The sequence below is a fragment of the Castanea sativa genome, chromosome 9, assembly GCF_040712315.1.
Source record: "Castanea sativa cultivar Marrone di Chiusa Pesio chromosome 9, ASM4071231v1".
Taxonomy (NCBI): domain Eukaryota; kingdom Viridiplantae; phylum Streptophyta; class Magnoliopsida; order Fagales; family Fagaceae; genus Castanea; species Castanea sativa.
In genome coordinates, this window is record NC_134021.1 from 5,718,967 (window position 1) to 5,740,910 (window position 21,944).

Below are 21,944 nucleotides of genomic sequence, written 5' to 3' on the forward strand. Positions count from 1 at the left end.
CTGGTTAGCAAAATAAAAAATAAAAAAAGGAAGTAATAGTACTACAATTATTTACTCTTGAAAGAGACCAGAGAAGAAAGACATAAAACTCACCCAAATAAATTGATCAAAAATAACGACGATGATCATAATATGAAGAGTAATGTTAGTACCACAATTTTTGTCATAATTTACTCAAATGATAAGTTGTGAATGATAAAGTAAAAATAACGGGTTTATATGAGTTCATAACTCTTCCGCTCACGATATTTATTAATCTCTTCTGAATTTATAGTCACTTCCACTTTTTGTCATTTGGTAATATGGAAGTAAAAATATAAAATGATTATGTACTAGGAAGTAATAGTACTGATTACGAAAAGGAAAAAAAAAAGAAAAAGGGAAGTAATAGTACTGATTACGAAAAGGAAAAAAGAAAAAAAGGGAAGTAACAGTACTAAAATTATTTACTCTTGAAAGAGACCAAAGAAGAAAGATAAAAAACTCATCCAAATAAACTTATTTACTCTTGAAAGAGACCAGAGAAAAAAGACAGAAAACTTATCCAAATAAACTGATCAGAAATAATGACGATGATCATAATATGAAAGTAATGTTAGTATCAAAATTTTTGCTATAACCTGCTCAAGCAACAAGTTGTGAATGGTAGAGTAAAAGTAGTGAGTCTATATGGGTCTGCAATTTCACCACTCACAACTTACCACGTAAGCAAGTTGTGGCAAAAATTGTGGGGAGTAAAAGGACCCTGATGGGGATGTGGGCCTTTGGGCCATGCTAAGGAAGGCCGACCTGCTCTTGGGTTTAGAACTGTTTAGTACTATGGGTCGGCCCATACGCCGAGGATCCGAGGATGCAGTCGAGGATGAATTTCCCTTCGGACGGACACCGGAGAACTCGGGATTTCATGGTAAAGGTTAGGGAATGACACGGTCAAGACCAGTGGTTAAAGGGGGTGAACCCTTGAATGTCCTAGAAGTACCGATGTTGGAGAAATATCAAAGATAAAGGCTGCTACCTCCACATTAAAGACCCTGCACCTACCACCCTGGCCGCATTAATGGGGAAGTGACACCTGAACAGTGGAAGGGAAACTTTTGGTTACTATTCAAAGGCACTGAGAAAAGAAATATCTAGGCTAAGGGGGAGTTGGGGCAACACGTGTACAAAATATCAAAAAAAAAAGTATTTAAGGAGGAACATAGAACAGAAATAGGGATTCACTTTTTTGTAATCTAAAAAGGAAAAGAAACAAAGAGCAAGAAATAATATAAGAACAACTCTTGGCATACGTTCGAGGAGGTTGATTTACAATATTCCATGTTGTTTTCAGGTGTTTATAATCTGTGGCTTGTCATTTAATCCTCACACACTTCTAACCTAGGTTTCAAGCCCACACTCTACAAATTCATATTGTTTAAGGCTCATTGGGCCTGAGCCCGTAACTGTTCTTGGGGCCAGGTGCAATTGTGCACTTACAATTGGCGCCGTCTGTGGGAAATCTAGTCTAGAAGAGGTAGGGATATTATGGCAGGCCTAGGCTCTCACCATGCAGAGTCATAGGGATCACAACCGGAAGATCATTTCGAACGTCTTGAACGTCGAAGGGATCGTGAAGGGAGTGTCCATACAGAATACCCAGGCGCTAGCCATACTCATGGCGGGGGTAGCACCACCCACGAGGAGGGTTCTAAATCCATGCAGAAGGAAATCAATCGTTTGAAGAGGAAGTTACGCCGTGCTAAACGTAAGTTTTCACCGTCCTCGTCTAATTCTTCCTTGGAGAAGGGTAGGGGAAGTGGCTACAGTTCAAGGTCGCGCTCCCCCACCAGTGCAACATCCTCCGGTGAGGAGGACGACCAGCCAACCCGCAGACGTAAGAAGCTTCGTTCTAGGGGCTTAGGCAACGATACTATGAGTAGGGCGTTGCACCAACTCTCTAAATCTCCGTTTTCACGGAGGATTGAGAGGGGGAGGCTTCCCAGGAGGTTCACCCAGCCCACCTTTACCATCTATAATGGCCGGACTGATCCGGTGGAGCACGTGAGTCACTTCAACCAGAGGATGGCAGTGCACTCTCACAATGATACTCTGATGTGTAAAGTTTTCCTCTCCAGCTTGGGACCTATGGCTATGAGATGGTTTAACGGTCTCAAATCGGGGTCTGTAGGCTCGTTTGGGGAGCTAACTAGGGCATTCGCTTCGCGGTTCATTACGTGTAGCAGAGTCCCTCGGCCATTGGACTCGCTGCTATCCATGGCCATGAAGGAAGGGGAGACACTGAAAGCATACTCCGACCGATACTGGGAGATGTTTAACGAGATAGATGGTGACTTTGATGAGGTGGCGCTTAATACCTTTAAGGTAGGTCTTCCTACTGACCACGACCTAAGAAAGTCTTTGACGAAAAAACTCGTTCGCAGTGTACGCCGCCTAATGGATCGTATTGATGAGTACAAAAGGGTAGAGGAAGACCAGCAGCAGGGGAAGGGAAAGGAGAAGGTTATCCCACAAGAGAGAAGGGATTTCAGGTCGGAAAGATATCACAACAACAAGCCGAGGAGGGATTACTTTGGACAATCAGGCTCGGCAGCACCTCAGGCTGTAAATACTGTGTTCCGAGAACTAGTGCATCAGTTACTAGAAAAAGTTCGTAAAGAGCCCTTCTTCAGATGGCCCGGCAAGATGGCAGGGGACCCCGCGAAAAGAAATCAAAATCTCTTTTGTCAGTACCATCAGGATGTGGGCCACACTACCGAGAACTGTCGGACCCTGTGGAACCATCTGGAGCAACTCGTCAGGGAGGGAAAGTTAAAGCAGCACTTGTGTCAGCTCACTGGGCAGGTCAGTCAAGTTGGCTCAAATAACCAAAGGAACAATTCATCTCGGCCAGCATTGGGAACAATTAATGTTATCTTCGCTGCACCTGGTAGGACCGGCTCAGGTCCCACTAGGGTAATGGCGGTTTCCCATCCTCAGGCCGAGGATGTGGGTAGCAGGCCGAAGAGATTGAAGGGCACTTTACCCGTCTTGGGTTTCTCCGAGGAGGATAAGGTAGGGACTATCCAGCCCCATAACGATGCTCTTGTGGTTACCCTCAGGATAGGGAACTATGATGTGAGAAGGGTGATGATAGATCGGGGCAGCGGTGCAGATATCATGTACCCTGATCTATTTAAGGGGCTAAGGTTGGAATTGAAAGATCTAACTCCTTACGACTCTCCACTTATAAGCTTCGAAGGGAGAGCCGTTGTGCCGAAGGGACAGATCCGTTTACCCGTTCAATCCGGCACAGAAACGGTTGAGGTGGATTTCATTGTGGTTGACGCGTACTCTCCATATACAGCCATCCTCGCCAGGCCATGGCTGCACGCTCTGGGAGCTGTCTCCTCTACCTTGCACGTTAAGGTTAAATTCCCCTCGGGGGAGCATGTTGAGGAAATCTTCGGCAGCCAGGTAGTGGCCAGGCAATGCATATCGGCTGCGATGCTTCGTCAGTCAGAAATTGAGTCATCAACTTTGCCCATCCAGGAGTCATAGCAATTAACAGCTCCGGAGGCACCTGGAGCGATGATAGGAGATGAGGCTGTTTGTGAGGAGTTAGAGAAGTTTGTAATAGCAGATGATCCAGAGAGGTTCTTCCAAGTTGGCATACGTTTGCCACACCAAGAGAAGATGGAGTTGTTGGAATTTCTGAAGGATAATATAGATGTCTTTGCGTGGGACCCCTATGAGGCTCCAGGCGTAGATCCGAGCTTCATTTGTCATCATTTAAATGTCAATCCTGCCATTGTTCCGAGGAGGCAGCCACCTCGGCGATCTTCCCGAGAACATTCTGAGGCTGTGAAGGAAGAGGTTCTTAAACTCAAAAGGGCGGGGGCTATCAAAGAAGTTTTCTACCCTGAGTGGTTGGCTCATACTGTTGTTGTTAAAAAGAAGAACGGCAAATGGAGAGTATGTGTGGACTTTACTGATCTGAACAAGGCCTGTCCTAAAGATTTGTTCCCGATGCCACGTATTGATCAATTGGTAGATGCTACTGTCGGACATCCTCGGATGAGTTTCTTGGACGCCTTTCAGGGTTACCACCAAATTCCCTTGGCGTTGGAGGATCAGGAGAAGACTGCTTTCATTACTCCAACTGGGAACTATCATTATAAGGTCATGCCATTTGGGTTAAAAAATGCTGGGGCTACTTACCAAAGAATGATGACCCGGATGTTTGAACAGCAACTGGGGAGAACCATTGAAGTTTACGTGGATGATATGGTGGTGAAGAGTAAGACAGTACCTTCACACATGACAGATCTGGCCGACACCTTCCAGATGTTAAGAAAGTACAAGCTGCGCCTTAATGCCTCCAAGTGTTCTTTTGGCGTGGGGTCTGGAAAGTTCTTGGGATATATGATTACTCACAGGGGCATAGAGGTAAACCCAGTGCAGGTTAAGGCTATTCAGACTTTGCAGCCGCCTCGAAACCCAAAAGAGATCCAGAAATTAACCGGAATGATTGCTGCGTTGAATAGATTTATCTCTCGGTCAGCTGACCGGTGCCGTCCTTTCTTTCAGTTGTTGAACAAATGGAAAGGGTTTCAATGGACCGAGGACTGCGAGTTAGCTTTCCAACAGCTTAAGCAATATCTTTCTCGGCCACCTATTTTGTCTCGTCCCGAGGCGGATGAGGTTTTGTTCGCTTATTTGGCAGTGGCCGTCCATGCGGTGAGCCTGGTCCTTATAAGGAATGAAAGCGGGGTGCAAAAACCGGTCTATTATGTTAGTAAGTCTTTGAATGAGGCCGAGGTGCGCTATCTGCCCTTGGAAAAAGCGCTTCTGGCCGTAGTCCATGCCACGCGCAAACTTCCTCATTATTTCCAGTCTCATACTGTGGTTGTTCTGACTCAACTGCCTCTCAAGGCGGTGTTACGCAGTGCTGATTACTCTGGCAGGGTGGCAAAATGGGGAACCATTTTGGGAGCCTTTGATGTCAAATACAAGCCTCGCACCTCGGTGAAGGGTCAGGTCCTCGCTGACTTGGTGGCGGAGTTTACCGAACCATTGTTAGAAGAAACTCCAAAAGAAGCACACATGGATGAAAAATCAGTTGGTGTGATCACGGCCGCAGTGCCCTCGGCTTGGAGAGTTTATGTGGATGGGGCTGCTAATCAGAGAGGGTCTGGTGTTGGACTTGTTCTAACGTCCCCTGAAGGAATTGTCTTCGAAAAATCTTTGAGATTGGCATTCTCGGCTACTAATAATGAGGCCGAATATGAGGCAGTCTTGGTAGGCATGCAGATGGTACGTAAGATGGGTGGGAAGGAAATTCATGTCTTCTCAGACTCTCAACTGGTGGTCGGCCAGGTCACGGGGACCATGGAGGCTAGAGATCCAAGGATGCAGGAATATTTGTCCCAAATCAAGCGCCAACGAACTGAATTTGACTCCTTCGCATTAACTCATATCTCTCGGAGCGGAAACACCCATGCAGACTCCTTAGCTATGCTGGCAACGTCCCCGGCTCAAGGTTTACCTCGGATTATCCTCGTTGAGGATTTACTAGAACCCTCTCTTACTATTACCAACGCGCTTCGCATTCATCTGATAAGGCCTGGGCCTAGTTGGATTGACCCAGTTACAGCTTTCCTTAAAGATGATATTCTTCTTGAGGACAAATCTGAAGCAGAAAAGATACGTCGAAATGCGCCACGTTTCTGGTTGTCCGAGGACCAGAAGCTGTATAAACGATCCTTTTCAGGACCGTACTTGTTGTGCGTGCATCCCGAATCAACAGAGGCATTACTGGAGGAATTGCATGAAGGAATTTGTGGGAGCCACACTGGGGGAAGGTCCTTAGCCCATAGAGCCCTGACTCAGGGTTATTGGTGGCCCAATATGCAGAGGGAGGCTCAGGACTATGCCAAAAAATGTGATCAATGCCAGAGGTTCGCCCCTAATATTCATCAACCTGGAGGGGTTCTCAACCCTCTCTCTAGTCCTTGGCCTTTCGCACAATGGGGATTGGACATAGTAGGGCCATTTCCGAGGGCTACAGGAAACAAAAGATGGCTGCTCGTAAGGACAGACTACTTCACTAAGTGGGTTGAAGCTGAGCCCTTAGCCAATATCCGAGATGTTGATTCCAAGAAATTTATATGGAAAAATATTGTCACTAGATTCGGTATACCACATACACTTGTCTCAGACAATGGCGTTCAATTTGACAGCAACGCCTTTAGGCAATATTGTGGTGACATGGGTATCACAAATAGATACCCTACCCTAGCTTATCCTCGGGGAAATGGGCAAGCCGAGGCCGTTAACAAGGTCATAGTCAATGGGCTCAAGAAGAGGTTGGACGATGCGAAAGGCAGATGGGTAGAAGAGCTCCCTCATGTCCTGTGGACGTATCGGACCACACCGCGCAGGTCCACTGGAGAAACGCCATTCTCTATGACTTATGGAGCCGAGGCGGTGATACCACTGGAATCTGGTTTTCCTACTTTAAAGACGAGTTCTTTTAGCCCAGAGAATAACAAGGGACTCCTAGAAAAAGATCTTGATTTACTTGAGGAACGGCGTGAGGCAGCTATGGTCCAAATGGCTTATTATCAACAGAAGCTAAAACGAGGATATGATGCCCACGTGAAACTAAGACCACTTGCGCCAGGTGATCTTGTACTAAGGAAAGTTGTAGGCACTTCTAAGAACCCAGCTTGGGGTAAGCTAGGACCCAACTGGGAAAGCCCCTATCGTATTGTTTCAGTAGCAAGCATAGGGTCGTATAGGCTAGCTGACCTAGACGAAAGAATTGTACCACGTCCATGGAATGTAAATAATCTTAGAAGGTATTATTATTAATGAAATGTGCTTTTGTCAGTTGATGTTCCAAAGTCATGAGTAGCTCTGTTGTTTGAAGTTATCATTTTTAAGAATCAAACAGAAACTTGGTTAAGTGCAGTCCTCGGACCACAGACCTTGTGGAAATTGATGTCTTGTCATTTGTTAAACAGAACCTTAGTTATGCCGGGTCTTCGGACCTCCTGCTTTGGGAAAATTAACATTTGAAGTTATCATTTTTAAGAATCAAACAGAAACTTGGTTAAGTGCAGTCCTCGAACCACAAACCTTGTGGAAATTGATGTCTTGTCATTTGTTAAACAGAACCTTAGTTATGCCGGGTCTTCAGACCTCTTGCTTTGGGAAAATTAACATTTGAAGTTATCATTTTTAAGAATCAAACAGAAACTTGGTTAACTGCAGTCCTCGGACCACAAACCTTGTGGAAATTGATGTCTTGTTTTTTGTTAAACAGAACCTTAGTTATGCCGGGTCTTCGGACCTCCTGCTTTGGGAAAATTAACATTTGAAGTTATCATTTTTAAGAATCAAACAGAAACTTGGTTAAGTGCAGTCCTCGGACCACAAACCTTGTGGAAATTGATGTCTTATTAGTTGTTAAACAGAAACTTAGTTATGCTGGGTCCTCGGACCTCCTGCTTTGGGAAATTTAACATTTGAAGTTACAATCTTTAAGAATCAAACGAAAAATTGGTTAAGTCTTATCTTCGGACCACGACTTTGATCAAAGTTAACTTCTTATTATGTCTGGGTGTTAATGCGTTGCTGTTTATTAACTTGGATCTTAAGTTTTATATCTTTAAGTGTTAAGCAAATTTGTGTAAGGAATGGTCCTCGGACCTTACATCCTACTAGAAAAGGTGTTGTACATTACAAGGGTTTAATCGTTATATGAGATCTTCTCTTCTTTTTTAATCAAAGGCATTGTTTAAATATCTCAACCATATCACCTTCTGTTAAATCTTTAATAATGTGCATATGATTATGTGGAAGTTATGATTGTGCAACACGAGTAAAAATCAAATAAAGTTGTTCTTCATTAATCATTTGGACATGCATTACATATAAAGGCTGAACATGGAGAAAGAGAAGCCCTAAGCTAAGTCCTAAGCTTTTGGAGGAGGATCTTGCTGAGAAGTGCTGGTTCCCTCTGTCTCTTTCAACTCCAACTCAAAAGCAGACAGAACCTTTTTTTCTTTGTCTGCTACTTTCGTTGGAGGGACATTGGACTCCATGGCTTGGCTAAGTCCCTTCTCGGCATCTCCGCCTCCTTCCTTGTCTTTATTGGAACCCGAAGGTTCTGTAGGATCTGGAATTGGCTTCGGGACCATGGGAGGAAGAGCAGGAAGAGTTGTCTCAGGGGTAGGAGTAGCAGCAGGAGCCTCTTCAATCTCCTGTATCTCCAGGGGAAGCCAAATGTTCTCGGACTTCCTCAGATCCGAAGATAGAGGAACTCCTGCTACGTTTAAAGCTTCCCCCCAGACTTTCTGACAGTACTCCCGGCACAAAGCCGCGAAGGCCTCTGTCAGCTGCTCCTCGGTTGTTGCTACCCCTTCCTCGTAGCTCGTCTGCTTGGCAGCCTCTAAAGAGCGTTGAAATGAGCTGGCTTCTTCCTTCATCAGCGCAAGTTCCTTGTTTAGATCTGAGCACTCCCTTTGGGCTTGGGAGAGCTCTTCATCTCTTTCGCGAAGGAGCTTGCGCTGTCCTTCTATCTGGGTCTTCATGGTCTTCAAGTTTGACTCGACCCCATTTTTCTCTCTCCTCAGCTCAGCCACCTCCGAGGTAAGCTTTTCGTTCTCAGCAAGAGCAGTGCCCAAGGACTTCTCAGTCTCCAGCCTAATCTCCAGTTCAGTCCTGGCCTTCTTCCGAGTGTCTTCTATAAATTTCTCGGCTACAAAGACCTCCTGAATGGCCTGTGACAAAGTGTAATGGAATCAGGAATAATAAACAACTTATGAATATTGTTAAAAGTGGAATCTTCCTAAAAAGGGGTAAACTTACCAGTGCTAAATCCCTTTTTAAAGAGAGGAATAGTTGTGGCTGGCTCATTTTTTCCAAGGTCTCCATGTCCTTGGGCAACAGAAGAGGGCGCTCCAACACTTTGGCCAAGTGGTGGGCATGGCCTTGTTGAACCGCCCTTATACTGGACTGGCAGGAGATGGGTGCGCCGTCCAGTCTTAAGTCGGGGGACCAGGTGGTTGGTGCTCGGCGCACTTCGGCCTCGTCTCTGATTTCCCCGCTTTCAACTGAGCGGGCCCTACCCTTGCCTTTGTCCAGCTTCTGCTGCTGAACCGGTGGGAGTTGTTGCCGCGGTTTTTTGGGGTCTTTGCTGATCATCCCCTCGGCCTCCCCCTTTCTCTTCTTTTTGGGATCCTCGGCTGGAAGTTTTGGCTCAGCTGGAGGAGGAGGAGGAGGTGGCAAAGTTTGAAGAGCTTTAGACCCCCCCGTCTTTTTCTCGGCGACCTTCGCACCTCTCTTGACTAGGAGATCTTGCATCCTATCCATGTCTTCCTCGGCTTCGTCTTCCGGTTGGGCAACTACCAACCCTACAATTCCGGAGGCCTCGGTAGCTTCTTCCTCCTCGTTTGAAAGCACGACGAACTGATTCCCTCGAGGTCTTTCGGTGTCTTCGAATTGAAATTGATCTATCTCTTCGTCTAGTGTATGAGAAGAAGACACCTGCTCCTCTGGAACAATAGTTGCCTGGGAATGTACGGCGAGGGGAATTGCCGCTATGGCCTGGTTGTACAAGACGGTGTTAGGGGCGTCAGGGAGATCGCGGTCGTCCAAAAAGTGGGGCCGGGCTACGTTTATTCTCCTTCGTCTTCGGTCACCGGCGACAATGGCGTTTTCTATCTCTTGGAAGTCCGAGGAAATGGGATTGTACCCTAGGATCAGATGAGCGGCCCTAAGTTGTAGATCTTCGCTAACGAACACCTCGGAGCGCAGTACTCGGTTTAGGTCTGCGACGTTACAGTGACTCAAACGAGGGCGCACGTGTTGTTTATCTGCAAAAAAGACATCAAAACAAACAAGCCTGGTTAGATTCACACATATATGTAATAAGTTTAAGTAAATATGAATACGCATTTTTGTGTGTGTTAGAGGAAGTTGTGTTGTGGGGAGATTAATCCTATGGCATCGCACCTGGGTCCCCCCACTCAACTGGGCAGTGGAGGCCGTCGTGCCAGTTCCCAGAGACGACCAGGTGGTCGTCCTTCATGCCTTTGTTGGATTTGGGCAGACAGGAGATCAACCTAACGACACTAGAATGAGACTTAATGTAGTAACCTACATTGGAGAGTTTATGGGACTCGTACAGAAAGACGACATCGTGCCAGGAGAGGTTTAGACCCATTTGCTCGTTTAGAGCATCGACGCTACCCAAAACTCTAAAAACGTTTGGGAGGCATTGATCAGGACACAACTGGTGGTTGCGAAGGTACTCCCTAGTTATAGGTTTCATTGGGAGGGTCATCCCACCCTTTATAAAGGCTATCATTGGGATGATAACCTCTCCCTCCTTTCTAGAATCGGCCACGGCTTCCGCCGGACAATATTTTAGATCTACGTCGCTGGGAATACGTTACTTGGCCCTAAAGCCTTCCATCCCAGCGGCGGTATCAACTAGACACTTGAATCTTCCCATTACAGAGGAACGAAAGAATAAACTCTAAGAGGGAGAACGTTTATAGGGACAGCCGAGGACAAGGTCCGAGGAGAAAAGGTTAAGAATAGAAAGAGTAAGAACTTACAAAGTTGAAGGTGTGCAAATTTCCACGGTTTTCTGCAGGTAAAGTATGATGGCTGATGTTTTGATGGGATTAGCCCCTGAGGAATTAAATGAAGGCGCAGGTTCCCGAAGCGTCACGACGTGCGGAAAAGCGGCCTCGAAATTACATTTGTCCCGCCCAAATTTTCATGGAGTAACGAGGACCGTTGGATGCCCATCTCGCCGTTGAACGTGGGGGACAAAGTGTAACTTATAGAAATAAATGCGCGCGTTTTTGAAAATAAAACCGCCAAGTGGCATCTTCTGGGACGCGAAACGATTTCCACACGTGCAACCATTTACAAAGTGTGTAGAGTAAGTTCTCGTCAGATCAAAACCCTATTTTTCTCCTCGGACGTCGAAAATTAGAGTTTTGAGGGGCTATTGTGGGGAGTAAAAGGACCCTGATGGGGATGTGGGCCTTTGGGCCATGCTAAGGAAGGCCGACCTGCTCTTGGGTTTAGAACTGTTTAGTACTATGGGTCGGCCCATACGCCGAGGATCCGAGGATGCAGCCGAGGATGAATTTCCCTTCGGACGGACACCGGAGAACTCGGGATTTCATGGTAAAGGTTAGGGAATGACACGGTCAAGACCAGTGGTTAAAGGGGGTGAACCCTTGAATGTCCTAGAAGCACCGATGCTGGAGAAATATCAAAGATAAAGGCTGCTACCTCCACATTAAAGACCCTGCACCTACCACCCTGGCCGCATTAATGGGGAAGTGTCACCTGAACAGTGGAAGGGAAACTTTTGGTTACTATTCAAAGGCACTGAGAAAAGAAATATCTAGGCTAAGGGGGAGTTGGGGCAACACGTGTACAAAAATATCAAAAAGAAGAGTATTTAAGGAGGAACATAGAACAGAAATAGGGATTCACTTTTTTGTAATCTAAAAAGGAAAAGAAACAAAGAGCAAGAAATAATATAAGAACAACTCTTGGCATACGTCCGAGGAGGTTGATTTACAATATTCCTTGTTGTTTCCAGGTGTTTATAATCTGTGGCTTGTCATTTAATCCTCACACACTTCTAACCTGGGTTTCAAGCCCACACTCTACAAATTCATATTGTTTAAGGCTCATTGGGCCTGAGCCCGTAACTGTTCTTGGGGCCAGGTGCAATTGTGCACTTACAAAAACTATATCAAAAATTGTGATACATTTTCCTAATATGAAGCATCCATGCCATTGCCACGCAAAGAATCAAACAAACAAAAAAATATTCAGCAAAGCATAAATAAATAAGTAAAACAAACAAACAAAAGAAAATAAAACTAAAATTTGAAAAAAAAAAAATTATAATAAAACTACTATAAGGTGGGAAGTGGCTTGATTCCTTCGACTAAGCACACTGCCCAATACAATACAATTTTCAACATGTTATTATTTTTTATTACAGTATTATTTTTCCTCACCTAACATATATTATTTACTTCTCATTTTTAATTATTTTTTTCTTATTTATTTTTAACCACACGTTTTCTGACTCTTCGATTTTTACACTTCCTACTTTTAAATTTTACCACATCTTCATCTACACTTTTACATCTACGTTTTGCCTTCCTCCTTGTTTGTAACTTCTGTGTTTTTTACCAATACCAGTGCGGCGGTACCTCTTCTCAAGTTTTGAGTATCAAATTTCTCAATACGATTTTTTTTAACTGTACAGGTACCTTTGTTCATTCCTTTTCTTTTCATTTTTTTCCTTTTGAGGTTTTTTGGTTTACAAAATGCAAATTTGTTTTGGTTTTAAGAGCAATTTTTTTTTTTAAAGCACAAACTACATGCCAGCCAAATCTTGAATTTCAGCTAGTATTTACATAAACACCTGAAATAGATCGGAATGACCTGGAATTTTTTCCGAAGTGGAATAGGGTGGGTTAGTGTTCCGATCTCTTTACCAGCACGGTATTTTTTGGCTGTTACGGCCGAAACGGAATGGAATTAATAACATTGAATCAAACCTAATTACCTAAAGGCTAAAAAAAAAATAAGATTGTGTAATTTCTACTTCCTAAGGAATACTTTGAACAAAATTCCTGGAGCCGCCACTGCATGCGAGGGATTGGTTGGGTGTGTATATTAGATTTGGTGCTAGGTTTTCATGGTTAAATCTAATGCCTGGGTTTTCATGGCTAGGTTTTGATAACAAGGGATTCATGTGGGGGTGTTAGTTGGGTTGGGTATGAACAATTGATTTGGTGTTGGGTTTTGAATCTTTTGATGCTTGGGTTTCAAGGATTTTCATGATTGGGTTTCGATCAAGCATGCTAGGTCAAAAAGTCTAATTTGGGAACAGTGGCTCGGCTAGCATAGGTAATAGGGTTTTTTTGCATAAGAATGGATCTCATGGTATGTAAAAGTGCTTGTATTTTCGTGAACCATCATGTGTGGCGGTTCACTTGAGTTTGAGGATGGAGCCTTTGAGTTGGTAGATCTACAATGGCGGCTTCAAATTTGTTATTTGTGGGTTTATGTGTGTGGCTAAATTGGAGGGTTTGGTTGGTTTGCTAACATAGTGTGTTGTGATGGTGGCGCAAGAATGTTGAATAAAGATGAGATTCATGAGATGAACCTCATTTGACTAATTTTAGAGTACGAGGGCACGTTTCGTGTGGATGAGATTCATGGAAGTAAATGATTTTTATATATTTATTTAAGTTTTTTATGTATTTTTTTTTTCTTCAAAATTTTGAATTTATGGGAAAATGAGAAAGTCCTAGCAAGAGAAAAACATATAAAAAAATTAGAAGGAACAAGATAGAAGAAACTCATAAAATAAAATAAAGTAGTATATGTGTGTGTGTTTTATCATTGTAAACAAAATGACGTAGTTTTTATTTTATTTGTTTTTGAGAGGGTCGTAGTTTTTAAGTTGATTTGGTATAACAAACATCTTATCAATATATATAAACTAAAGGATTTATATATATTCTAAACGCTATATAACGTTAGGGATACATTTTTAAAATTTGAAAATTTATGAAAAAAAAATCAAAATTATTCTAAACTTGATGGTTGTAAAATGCAATTTAGGAAAATTAACAAAAAAGGCTTAGGTTCTTAAAATTTTTGTTTGATAATTTGATATATTTTTTTTTATAATTCAATATTTCAACATCTAAGCCATGATATCTATCTATACTACTATTTAAGGGGTTTCCCCTGTTTGGAGCAGATTTTTTTTTTGTTCCAAAATACCCCTATACCCCTAAGTTTAAGTAGAGACAAAACTAAAGGATAGTTTGGTAAAAATACATATCTAACTTGCACTAAAATATTGCCTACAAAATAGGAACAGTCTCCCACTAATCCATTTCTTCAAAACAACTATATATTTATTGTTTCTCTTAAATAGAAAAATAATTTAAAACAACCCACATTTCTGATTTTTTTTCCTATAAGAAAAAACCTACATTTCTAATACTGTATTATTATTATAAAAAAAAACTCACGTTTATCCAAAAAAAAAACTAAATATCAATATAAAAAAAAAAATAGTTATTGTGGGGAGTAAAAAGACCCTGATGGGGATGTGGGCCTTTGGGCCATGCTAAGGAAGGCCGACCTGCTCTTGGGTTTAGAACTTGTTAGTACTACGGGTCAGCCCATACGCCGAGGATCCGAGGATCCAGCCGAGGGTGAATTTCCCTTCGGACGGATACCGGAGAACCCGAGACTTCATGGTAAAGGTTAGGGAATGACACGGTCAAGACCAATGGTTAAAGGGGGTGAACCCTTGAATGTCCTAGAAGTACCGATGTTAGAGAAATACCAAAGATAAAGGCTGCCACCTCCACATTAAAGACCCTGCACCTACCACCCTGGCCGCATTAATGGGGAAGTGACACCTGAACAGTGGAAGGGAAACTTCTGGTTACTATTCAAAGGCACTGAGAAAAGAAATATCTAGGCTAAGGGGGAGTTGGGGCAACACGTGTACAAAGTATCAAAAAGAGGAGTATTTAAGAAGCAACCTAGAACAGGAATGGGGGCTCCCTTTTTTGTAATCTAAAAGAAAAAGAAAAAAGAGAAAGAGATAATATAAGAACAGCTCTCGGCTTACGTCCGAGCAGGTTGATTTACAATATTCCTTGTTGTTTTAAAGTGTTTGCAATCTTTGGTTTGTCATTTAATCCTCAGACACTTCTAACCTGGGTTTCAAGCCCACACTCTACAAATTCATATTATTTAAGGCTCATTGGGCCTGAGCCCGTAACTGTTCTTGGGGCCAGGTGCAATTGTGCACTTACAGTTATCAAAAAAAAAAAAAAAAAACTAAACTAAATAGATATATACACATTTTTTTTAGATTAGTAGATACATCTTTAACTCCCACTAAAATGTTACCACTCTCTTAATGGTTTTAAAATTTCTTTATTTATTTATATAAAAAAATTAAAATTAAAACAAACACATGTTTCTTTGTAAAGACACATCTTCCATACTAATTAAAAAAAAAATAAAAACATATATACCGTTATTGCACAAAAAAAAAAAAAAAAAAAAAAACAGAAGTACACCCACAATTTAGTTGCACACGTAACTCCAAACTTCTACCCAACAAATTTAAATCTCCCCATTATCATTATGCAGTTACTAGCATCTGAGCACGCGCTCACATGCATGCTCAGAGGCTCTTCTATTTTTTGGGTAAATTTTAATAATTTGCATCCATTATAATTTATGACTATTACATTTTCCAATTACTAAAAATTTCGAGGAATGTGACGAGTATTATGCATTTATGGGTGAAATAATTTTTTCAACACACCCCTAAATTTTTTTGTCATTAAAAAATGTAGTAATCTTAAATTATAGTGGATGAAAAATTATTAAAATTTACTCAAAAAATAAAATACTCTTTGAGCTCGCCATAGAGTTAAAGGTCCTACAAACAAGCCCATGCCCAAGCCCGATCCAAAAGCCACTTGATGTGCGAAAATCTTAAACCAAACTCTTGAAGGGCCTTAGAAGCTCATTTAGTCATTATATCCACACAAAAAAGGCTCTAAATCGACGTCGTTTTAATACAAAGAAAAACCCTTTGCGGTGTCGATAACATTCTAGGGTTTTTCCAAGATTGAAATAACAGATACCCAGAAACCCTAACACATAGTTACAGACAAAGAGAGAGAGAGAGAGAGAGAGAGGAAAAAAATGGGAGGAAAGTGCCCCCACAGAAATGTGAAGAAGAGACGCTACTCTCACAAGACTCATCGTCGCGACAAATTCCTCGTCAAAGATATCCTTTTTTTCATTCTGAAATTTCAATTTTTGTGTATATATTTCTTTTACAGCATAAATGTTAATTTTAGGGTTTCCTTGACTCGATGAAGTTGAGCACGCGACGATATGGTTTATGATCAGCTGAAGAAGCCTGATGAGGAAAAGAAGCCTTTGCCTGTTGATGAAGATTTGCCTGGAATGGGCCAGTATTACTGCTTGCACTGCGAGTATGTAATTTATTTCTAAAATTGAAGCTCAATTATGCTTAATTTATGAACAATATGGATTTTTAGATGCAAGATAAAAAGCATTGAACTTGGATTTTTTATTTATTTTTTATTGGGGATTATTTGCCTTTTGTAGTAGTTGAAGAATTGGGTTTTTTGTTGTTGTTGTTGTTATCATTGCCCAATTCTTGTTTTTTAGCAAAATTTGATTGTGGGTTTTGTTGTTATGTTCCATTGTTGAATTGGGTTAGTGTTAAATAATGTTTTTGTTTTGTTATTCAATGTAGCCGATACTTTGCGAACGTGGCGGTGAGGGATGAGCATTTCAAGACGAAACGTCACAAGAAGCGGTAAGCAACTTTTTTGCATCAATGATCAAGTTTTTCCAAGTTTATTTAGTGGCTGTGCTTTGAAGACATGGGTGTAGTAATGGGTTCAATTTGTCATATTAGAGTAAATTATTTGCAGGGACTTTCTGGGTAGAATCAAGCTGTGACATTGTTATTTTGCAATATTTTTTAGTCTATGTGTTTACTGCATAATAGGAAATATTTTCCTAATTGCACTTGTTTAGTCTATGCTGCACCTCTACTGTGTTAGGCATATTCGGAAGACTCTATAAACAATGTAATATTCTCAGCCTTTACCATCTTTCAATTTTGAACTTTATTAGAATTGTTAGAGAAGTGCATCAATGTCTTCTAGTTAGTGATACAATAAGTTGTGAGCAATTGTGAAGATGTTTCAATAGCCTTTAATTTTTATTGCTACATGAGTATTAAGTTGTTACCCAACTGCTTAGGTTGCTTTCTTCCCTGAGAACTTAAAGCATAGTTTGGTTACCCTGATCTTTTATAGATTGATCAAACCATGTTACCAAACATGATTTTACATTCATGTTTGGTGGTGCCTCTTGGAGTTGTTGAAGCTACTAGAAGTTTGAGGATCTGGTAAGCTTCTAGGTTGGTTGGGCCTAAGCGCCTAGATTATGTGCATGTATTATTATTGTCATTAGTGTATATTACAATAAAGGGCCATACAAATTTTCTATCTTTTCAACACGAATATGCTTTTATATTTCAATTAGATCCCTAAAGAACTTTGTTCATTTTGGAAATGACTAGTGAATTTTGGTTGTAGAGTTTTTCCATTTTAGATCAACCAATATGGATGCTATCATTTGCTTATTCTATGATTCTAACAACTTGAGACTAATGCTGTACAACTTTATATGCTATATCTTATAGTCACTGTAGAGGATATTATATCTCACATGACTCTTGTTGATGCAGTGTTAAGCAGATGATGGGGCCTGCACCTCATACTCAACTTGATGCTGACATAGCTTCTGGGATGGGTATGCCAGATAATGGTCCAAAGCTAATGTCGATGTGAGATTTATATTTTTGATAATGTTGTTAGGTAATGAGGGTGCTGAGTGTGATAGGTTGAAGATATTTGTTGTAAAAGTGTCATTTTTTCTTAAAGTTGCAAGCACTAACGAGAATGTAATGATAAATCAATTTTCCTGTCAATTTTCTCTGTCATATCATATGTTAAATATGCAGCCTAGTTAATTCAAGATTTTTTGATTCAATGTTTTAGTAATTGCAGCTGCTCTTTTACTTATAATTCATTGTTTGACTTATAAAAAAGTTTATAATTGTGACTACTACCTTGGGTTGATTATGTTATATTAGTAACATCATTTGGTTATGGAAAGTAATTTTCTGCTTTATGTTTCTTGGACTGTGTAGCCAATGTTTTTTTTAGCTCAAATGGCACTTCATGTCCTTTTTAAAGCAAGGTGGAGGGTGAGATCATGGTTCAATAACCATTGGGTGCATGTATAATTACCAATAAAAGAAAAAAAAAATCTTCAATTGTGTACTCTTTTTTATTTTATTTTATTGGTAAGTTGCACATTCACCCAATGGTTTTTGAACCCATAACCCCACCCTCCAACTAGCTCCTAAAAGGGAAGGAGTTGAGCTAGAACTCATTGACTACTGTCACTGTGTGCATATAGGAATTGATCACATTCTAGGTGCATCATAAGTTGAATGTTTGTCTGTAAGAAGCTGTGCTACTTATTATGCAAGTCCTCTTTGTCAACCAAACATTAATATTTTTACAGGGGGTGAATCTACAAACTTCATCATGGATTATTTCTTCAAACATAACTAAGAATGACAGGTTTTATTTCTGTGAGAACTGGATGACAAGGAAGGGGAATTTTTTTTTTTAAATAACTATAAAAACCAAACAATATCATTAATTAGCCAAAGTTTGAAGCAAATTTGATATCTAACAAATCGAGTCCAAAAGGACTTGATTTTGGAATGCTAAATCGAGTGCACTGAACTCTATTTCAATGTGGTTTGTAGTTGACGTGGACAAGTTGGCCAAGTCAGCATAGAACAAGAGTACATAGGACTCGATTCCTTTCAAATAGAAAGCGAGTCCTACAGACTCGATTTCGTTTTGTTTCAGAAATTTAAGTTTTGTTTCAGCAACCAGTGTTCTTCTCTTCCAAGCCGTCCTACTCTTCCAATCGGCATAAGTTATAATTTATGCCGTCCCAGTCTCCACTTCCAAGCCTCAAAAACCCATGAACTAATCAAATTCAAAACAAATCAAACCCACTCTCCACTCGGTGTTCTTCTCCTCCACTGGAGCGGTGGCGAGAGACCACGATCTGATTTCCATCGCCTGAAGTTTTCGCCACCTGGGTTTGGTTGGAATCGGCGCTTGGGTTGCTGGGTACGTGTTCTTCTCCTCCACTGGAGTGGCGGCGAGAAACCACACGTCCGATCTTATTTCCATCGCCTAAATCGGCGCCTGGGTTGCTGGGTTTTGATCTTTAGGTTTTGCTTCGGCGTTTGCTTCTTTCTTCTTTGTTCTCTGGTTGTTGATCTCTAGGTTTTGATCTCTAAGTTTTGCTTTGGCATTTGCTTCTTTCTTCTTCGTTCTCTGGTTGTTGATCATTTTGATTTTTGGGTTTAGGTACTAAATCGAGTCCATAGGGCTCGATTTCTGTTTGACAGAACTCAAGTCCACTAGACTCGAGTTCTATGCTGACGTGGATCTCATCTCCATGTCAGCTACGAACGATGTTGAAATCGAGTTCGGCCCACTCAATTTAGTATTCCAAAATCGAGTTCAAAGGAGTCGATTTGTTAGATACCAAATTTGTTTCAAACATTGGCTAACTAATGATATAGTTTGATTTTATAGTTATTTTTTAAAAAAATCCCCAAGGAAGGGGAGGTGTTCACATCTATAATAACGTGCTGGATTGGTCCATTTAATCTTTTACTGAGCACTTACAAATAGATTTTGCTGGTTTAAATTAATTGATTAATATGTATTTTTCTTCTTTCAAAGTCTCAAGTTTAATATCTTAATGGAAGATGAAAATAATGAGTGAAGGATACGTGTTTAGAACAAACACGAAAATAGTAATAATAGTGTTTTAAATTGAGTTTATAATACATTACATAACCAGAGTACAACTATAAAAATGCCTAATATTTGTAGTTGTAGACTGAGGTTATAAACGGCGGACACTAAACACATACAACCAATGTGAAATAAATATCCCAATTTTTTTTTAGTAAACAATAATACTTATTAGAACAAACACGAAAATAGTAATAATAGTGTTTTAAACCGGGTTTATAATACATTATGTAATTAGAATACAATTACAAAAAAGCCTTACCTTTGTAGTTGTGCCATAGGAGCTTAGTGTAGTGGTTAGCCTTTCAGTTTTTCTGGTTATGTAATATATTATAAACCTGATTTAAAACACTATTATTACTATTTTTGTATTTGTTCTAATAAGTATTACTGTTTACTAAAAAAAAAAAATGCAGTAAGTTGATGTATAAAATCCCATTACATCAACATAACCTAAAGCACCAAATGGAGAAAATATAAATATTCAAAAATAAACATCACTTAATAAGGATTTAAGTCAGAATAAGAGAATGAAATAGGGGAGTGGTGGATGAACTCGTAAGTCCAACCTGCCAAAACAGAATGGTATTGAGCTAAGTATGGAATATTTGGGGTGGGGTTGTTAAGTGTACTAGTTTATTGGCTTGAGTAAAATATTTTGCCAGTTTATTTAAGAAAGACAGAATTCACAACATTGGTTGAAACTACTATCAAAATTATGATGCTGTCATTGGACTTTAAGCAAAGGGGTCAAGAATGTTTGGGTTGTGCAGGCCTAGCTTTCGCTCTCATTCTTACTAGGGGCAAGCCCGAGCCCGAAAATGAGATGAGTGCAAGTTAGGGACTTCGGATCTGCTTTGCTTTTATTTGGTCTGGTTAGATAGGGCTTTGGATGAGGCCCTTACTTGAAAGGACTGAAGCCCCAGCTGATCCACCATTTTTGCCGACCGCTATGTTATATGAACTCTCAGCATCGATGATCATCTTTGCTCTGGCCAGTTCTGACATAGATTTGAATTTTAATTACTGGAAAAAAAAATACACAAATTATGTTGGAAAGAAATTGTGGGCTTACTAGTCTCAGCTGCATGAAACAACATGGCCTAATATTATGGATAATGACTAATGAGTATCGAACATGCATTATTTTCATTCTTTGGTCGTGTGAGAAGATAAGGGCACATGAGGATGCCTGGGAAGTGGGATAGTCAAAGTCGTTATGATGTCGAATTTTAATCTATGCTCTTGCATTTGATAGGTTAAGCAGCTTAGAAGATGTTGATTTAGCCAGCATTGCTATAAATTAATCAATGCCCATCATTATCTTTCGATATAGAAGATTTCTTTCTTATCTGTTTTTGTTTATAGTATCTTTTAAAAACAAAAATAAAAATAACTATATCTTGTTTTGGATTTAGTGTTTATTTCTTTTCACTTTATCCTAAGGCCCATTGTGGTTGGAGGGTTGCTTTTGTTTTTAAATGAGCAGAGGTAAAGTCAATTGTTACAACCATATCAAGCTGAAGATCATGATCTAAAATTTGGATTTGAGGCTGAAAGTTCATCTTTTGATTGCTTCTTCAAAAGCTTTTTGTCTAAAGTGATAAATGGTACAGGACCATGGGGTCAAATTTCAGGGCATGAAAGGGAAGTGTCACCCTATTTTGAATCTCTTCACCTCTTGATCAAGAACAAAACTTTGTAAAGAAAGAAGATAATCACGTGTTGCAGATTTTTTTCTCCCTCAATTTGTTTATGGTCATTGCCATGTCCAATATAGACAGTAATCTACTGTTTTTGGGTCAGTAACAAAGCAAGTTTCCAGAACACATAAAAACAGGACGTGGCTCTCACAAGTTGTCATTGCATCAAACCCATCTGCAGCCAGAAACACTCATTTGTATTTCTTTACAAGAAAGAGGTCACATGAGGCCCACTCAAACACCATCATGACATTGTCATTTTCCAATTCCATAACTTCTCTCCTTTTCTCTTTCACGCCTGTCCTCAATGAGCTACTGGTTAACATTGGAATTCAATTTCCTCCTCTCTTTCTTTCTTTCTTTTTTATCCATTTTCTTTTTTACTTGGGTGGCCTGGCCTCCAATTGCTATCTGTCTTTAAACTCATGCACATGTACAACCACCGTGTGAATTCTCAATAATGTTGTTCCCCACAACCCCCTTTCATAAATATATGCAAAAACCAAAATGGATCTAGATATAGGATGACCTCAAATTTCCAACAGGTTGTTTAAAAATTCAATTGCACTCAACCCCTCACCCCAAAAAAAAGAAAAAAAGAAAGTTATGATTGCGATAGGTGATGATACAAGGAGGCCTACATGTCTCATTCATCCCAGGTCTACCATTATACCATTACCATGAGATCAACGTTGGA

The 21,944-nt window shown here is 40.6% G+C and overlaps 1 protein-coding gene across 1 annotated transcript; it reads left to right on the plus strand.

The window, feature by feature from the left end:
* Positions 1 to 15,657: 15,657 nt before the first annotated feature.
* Positions 15,658 to 17,679, plus strand: LOC142609579 (uncharacterized). The gene is made up of 4 exons (XM_075781194.1): positions 15,658 to 15,875; positions 15,978 to 16,082; positions 16,370 to 16,432; positions 17,375 to 17,679. Exons 1-4 carry the CDS (start codon positions 15,787 to 15,789, stop codon positions 17,475 to 17,477), a joined length of 360 nt encoding a protein of 119 aa, XP_075637309.1. The 5' UTR covers positions 15,658 to 15,786; the 3' UTR covers positions 17,478 to 17,679.
* The last annotated feature ends 4,265 nt before the right edge of the window (positions 17,680 to 21,944 follow it).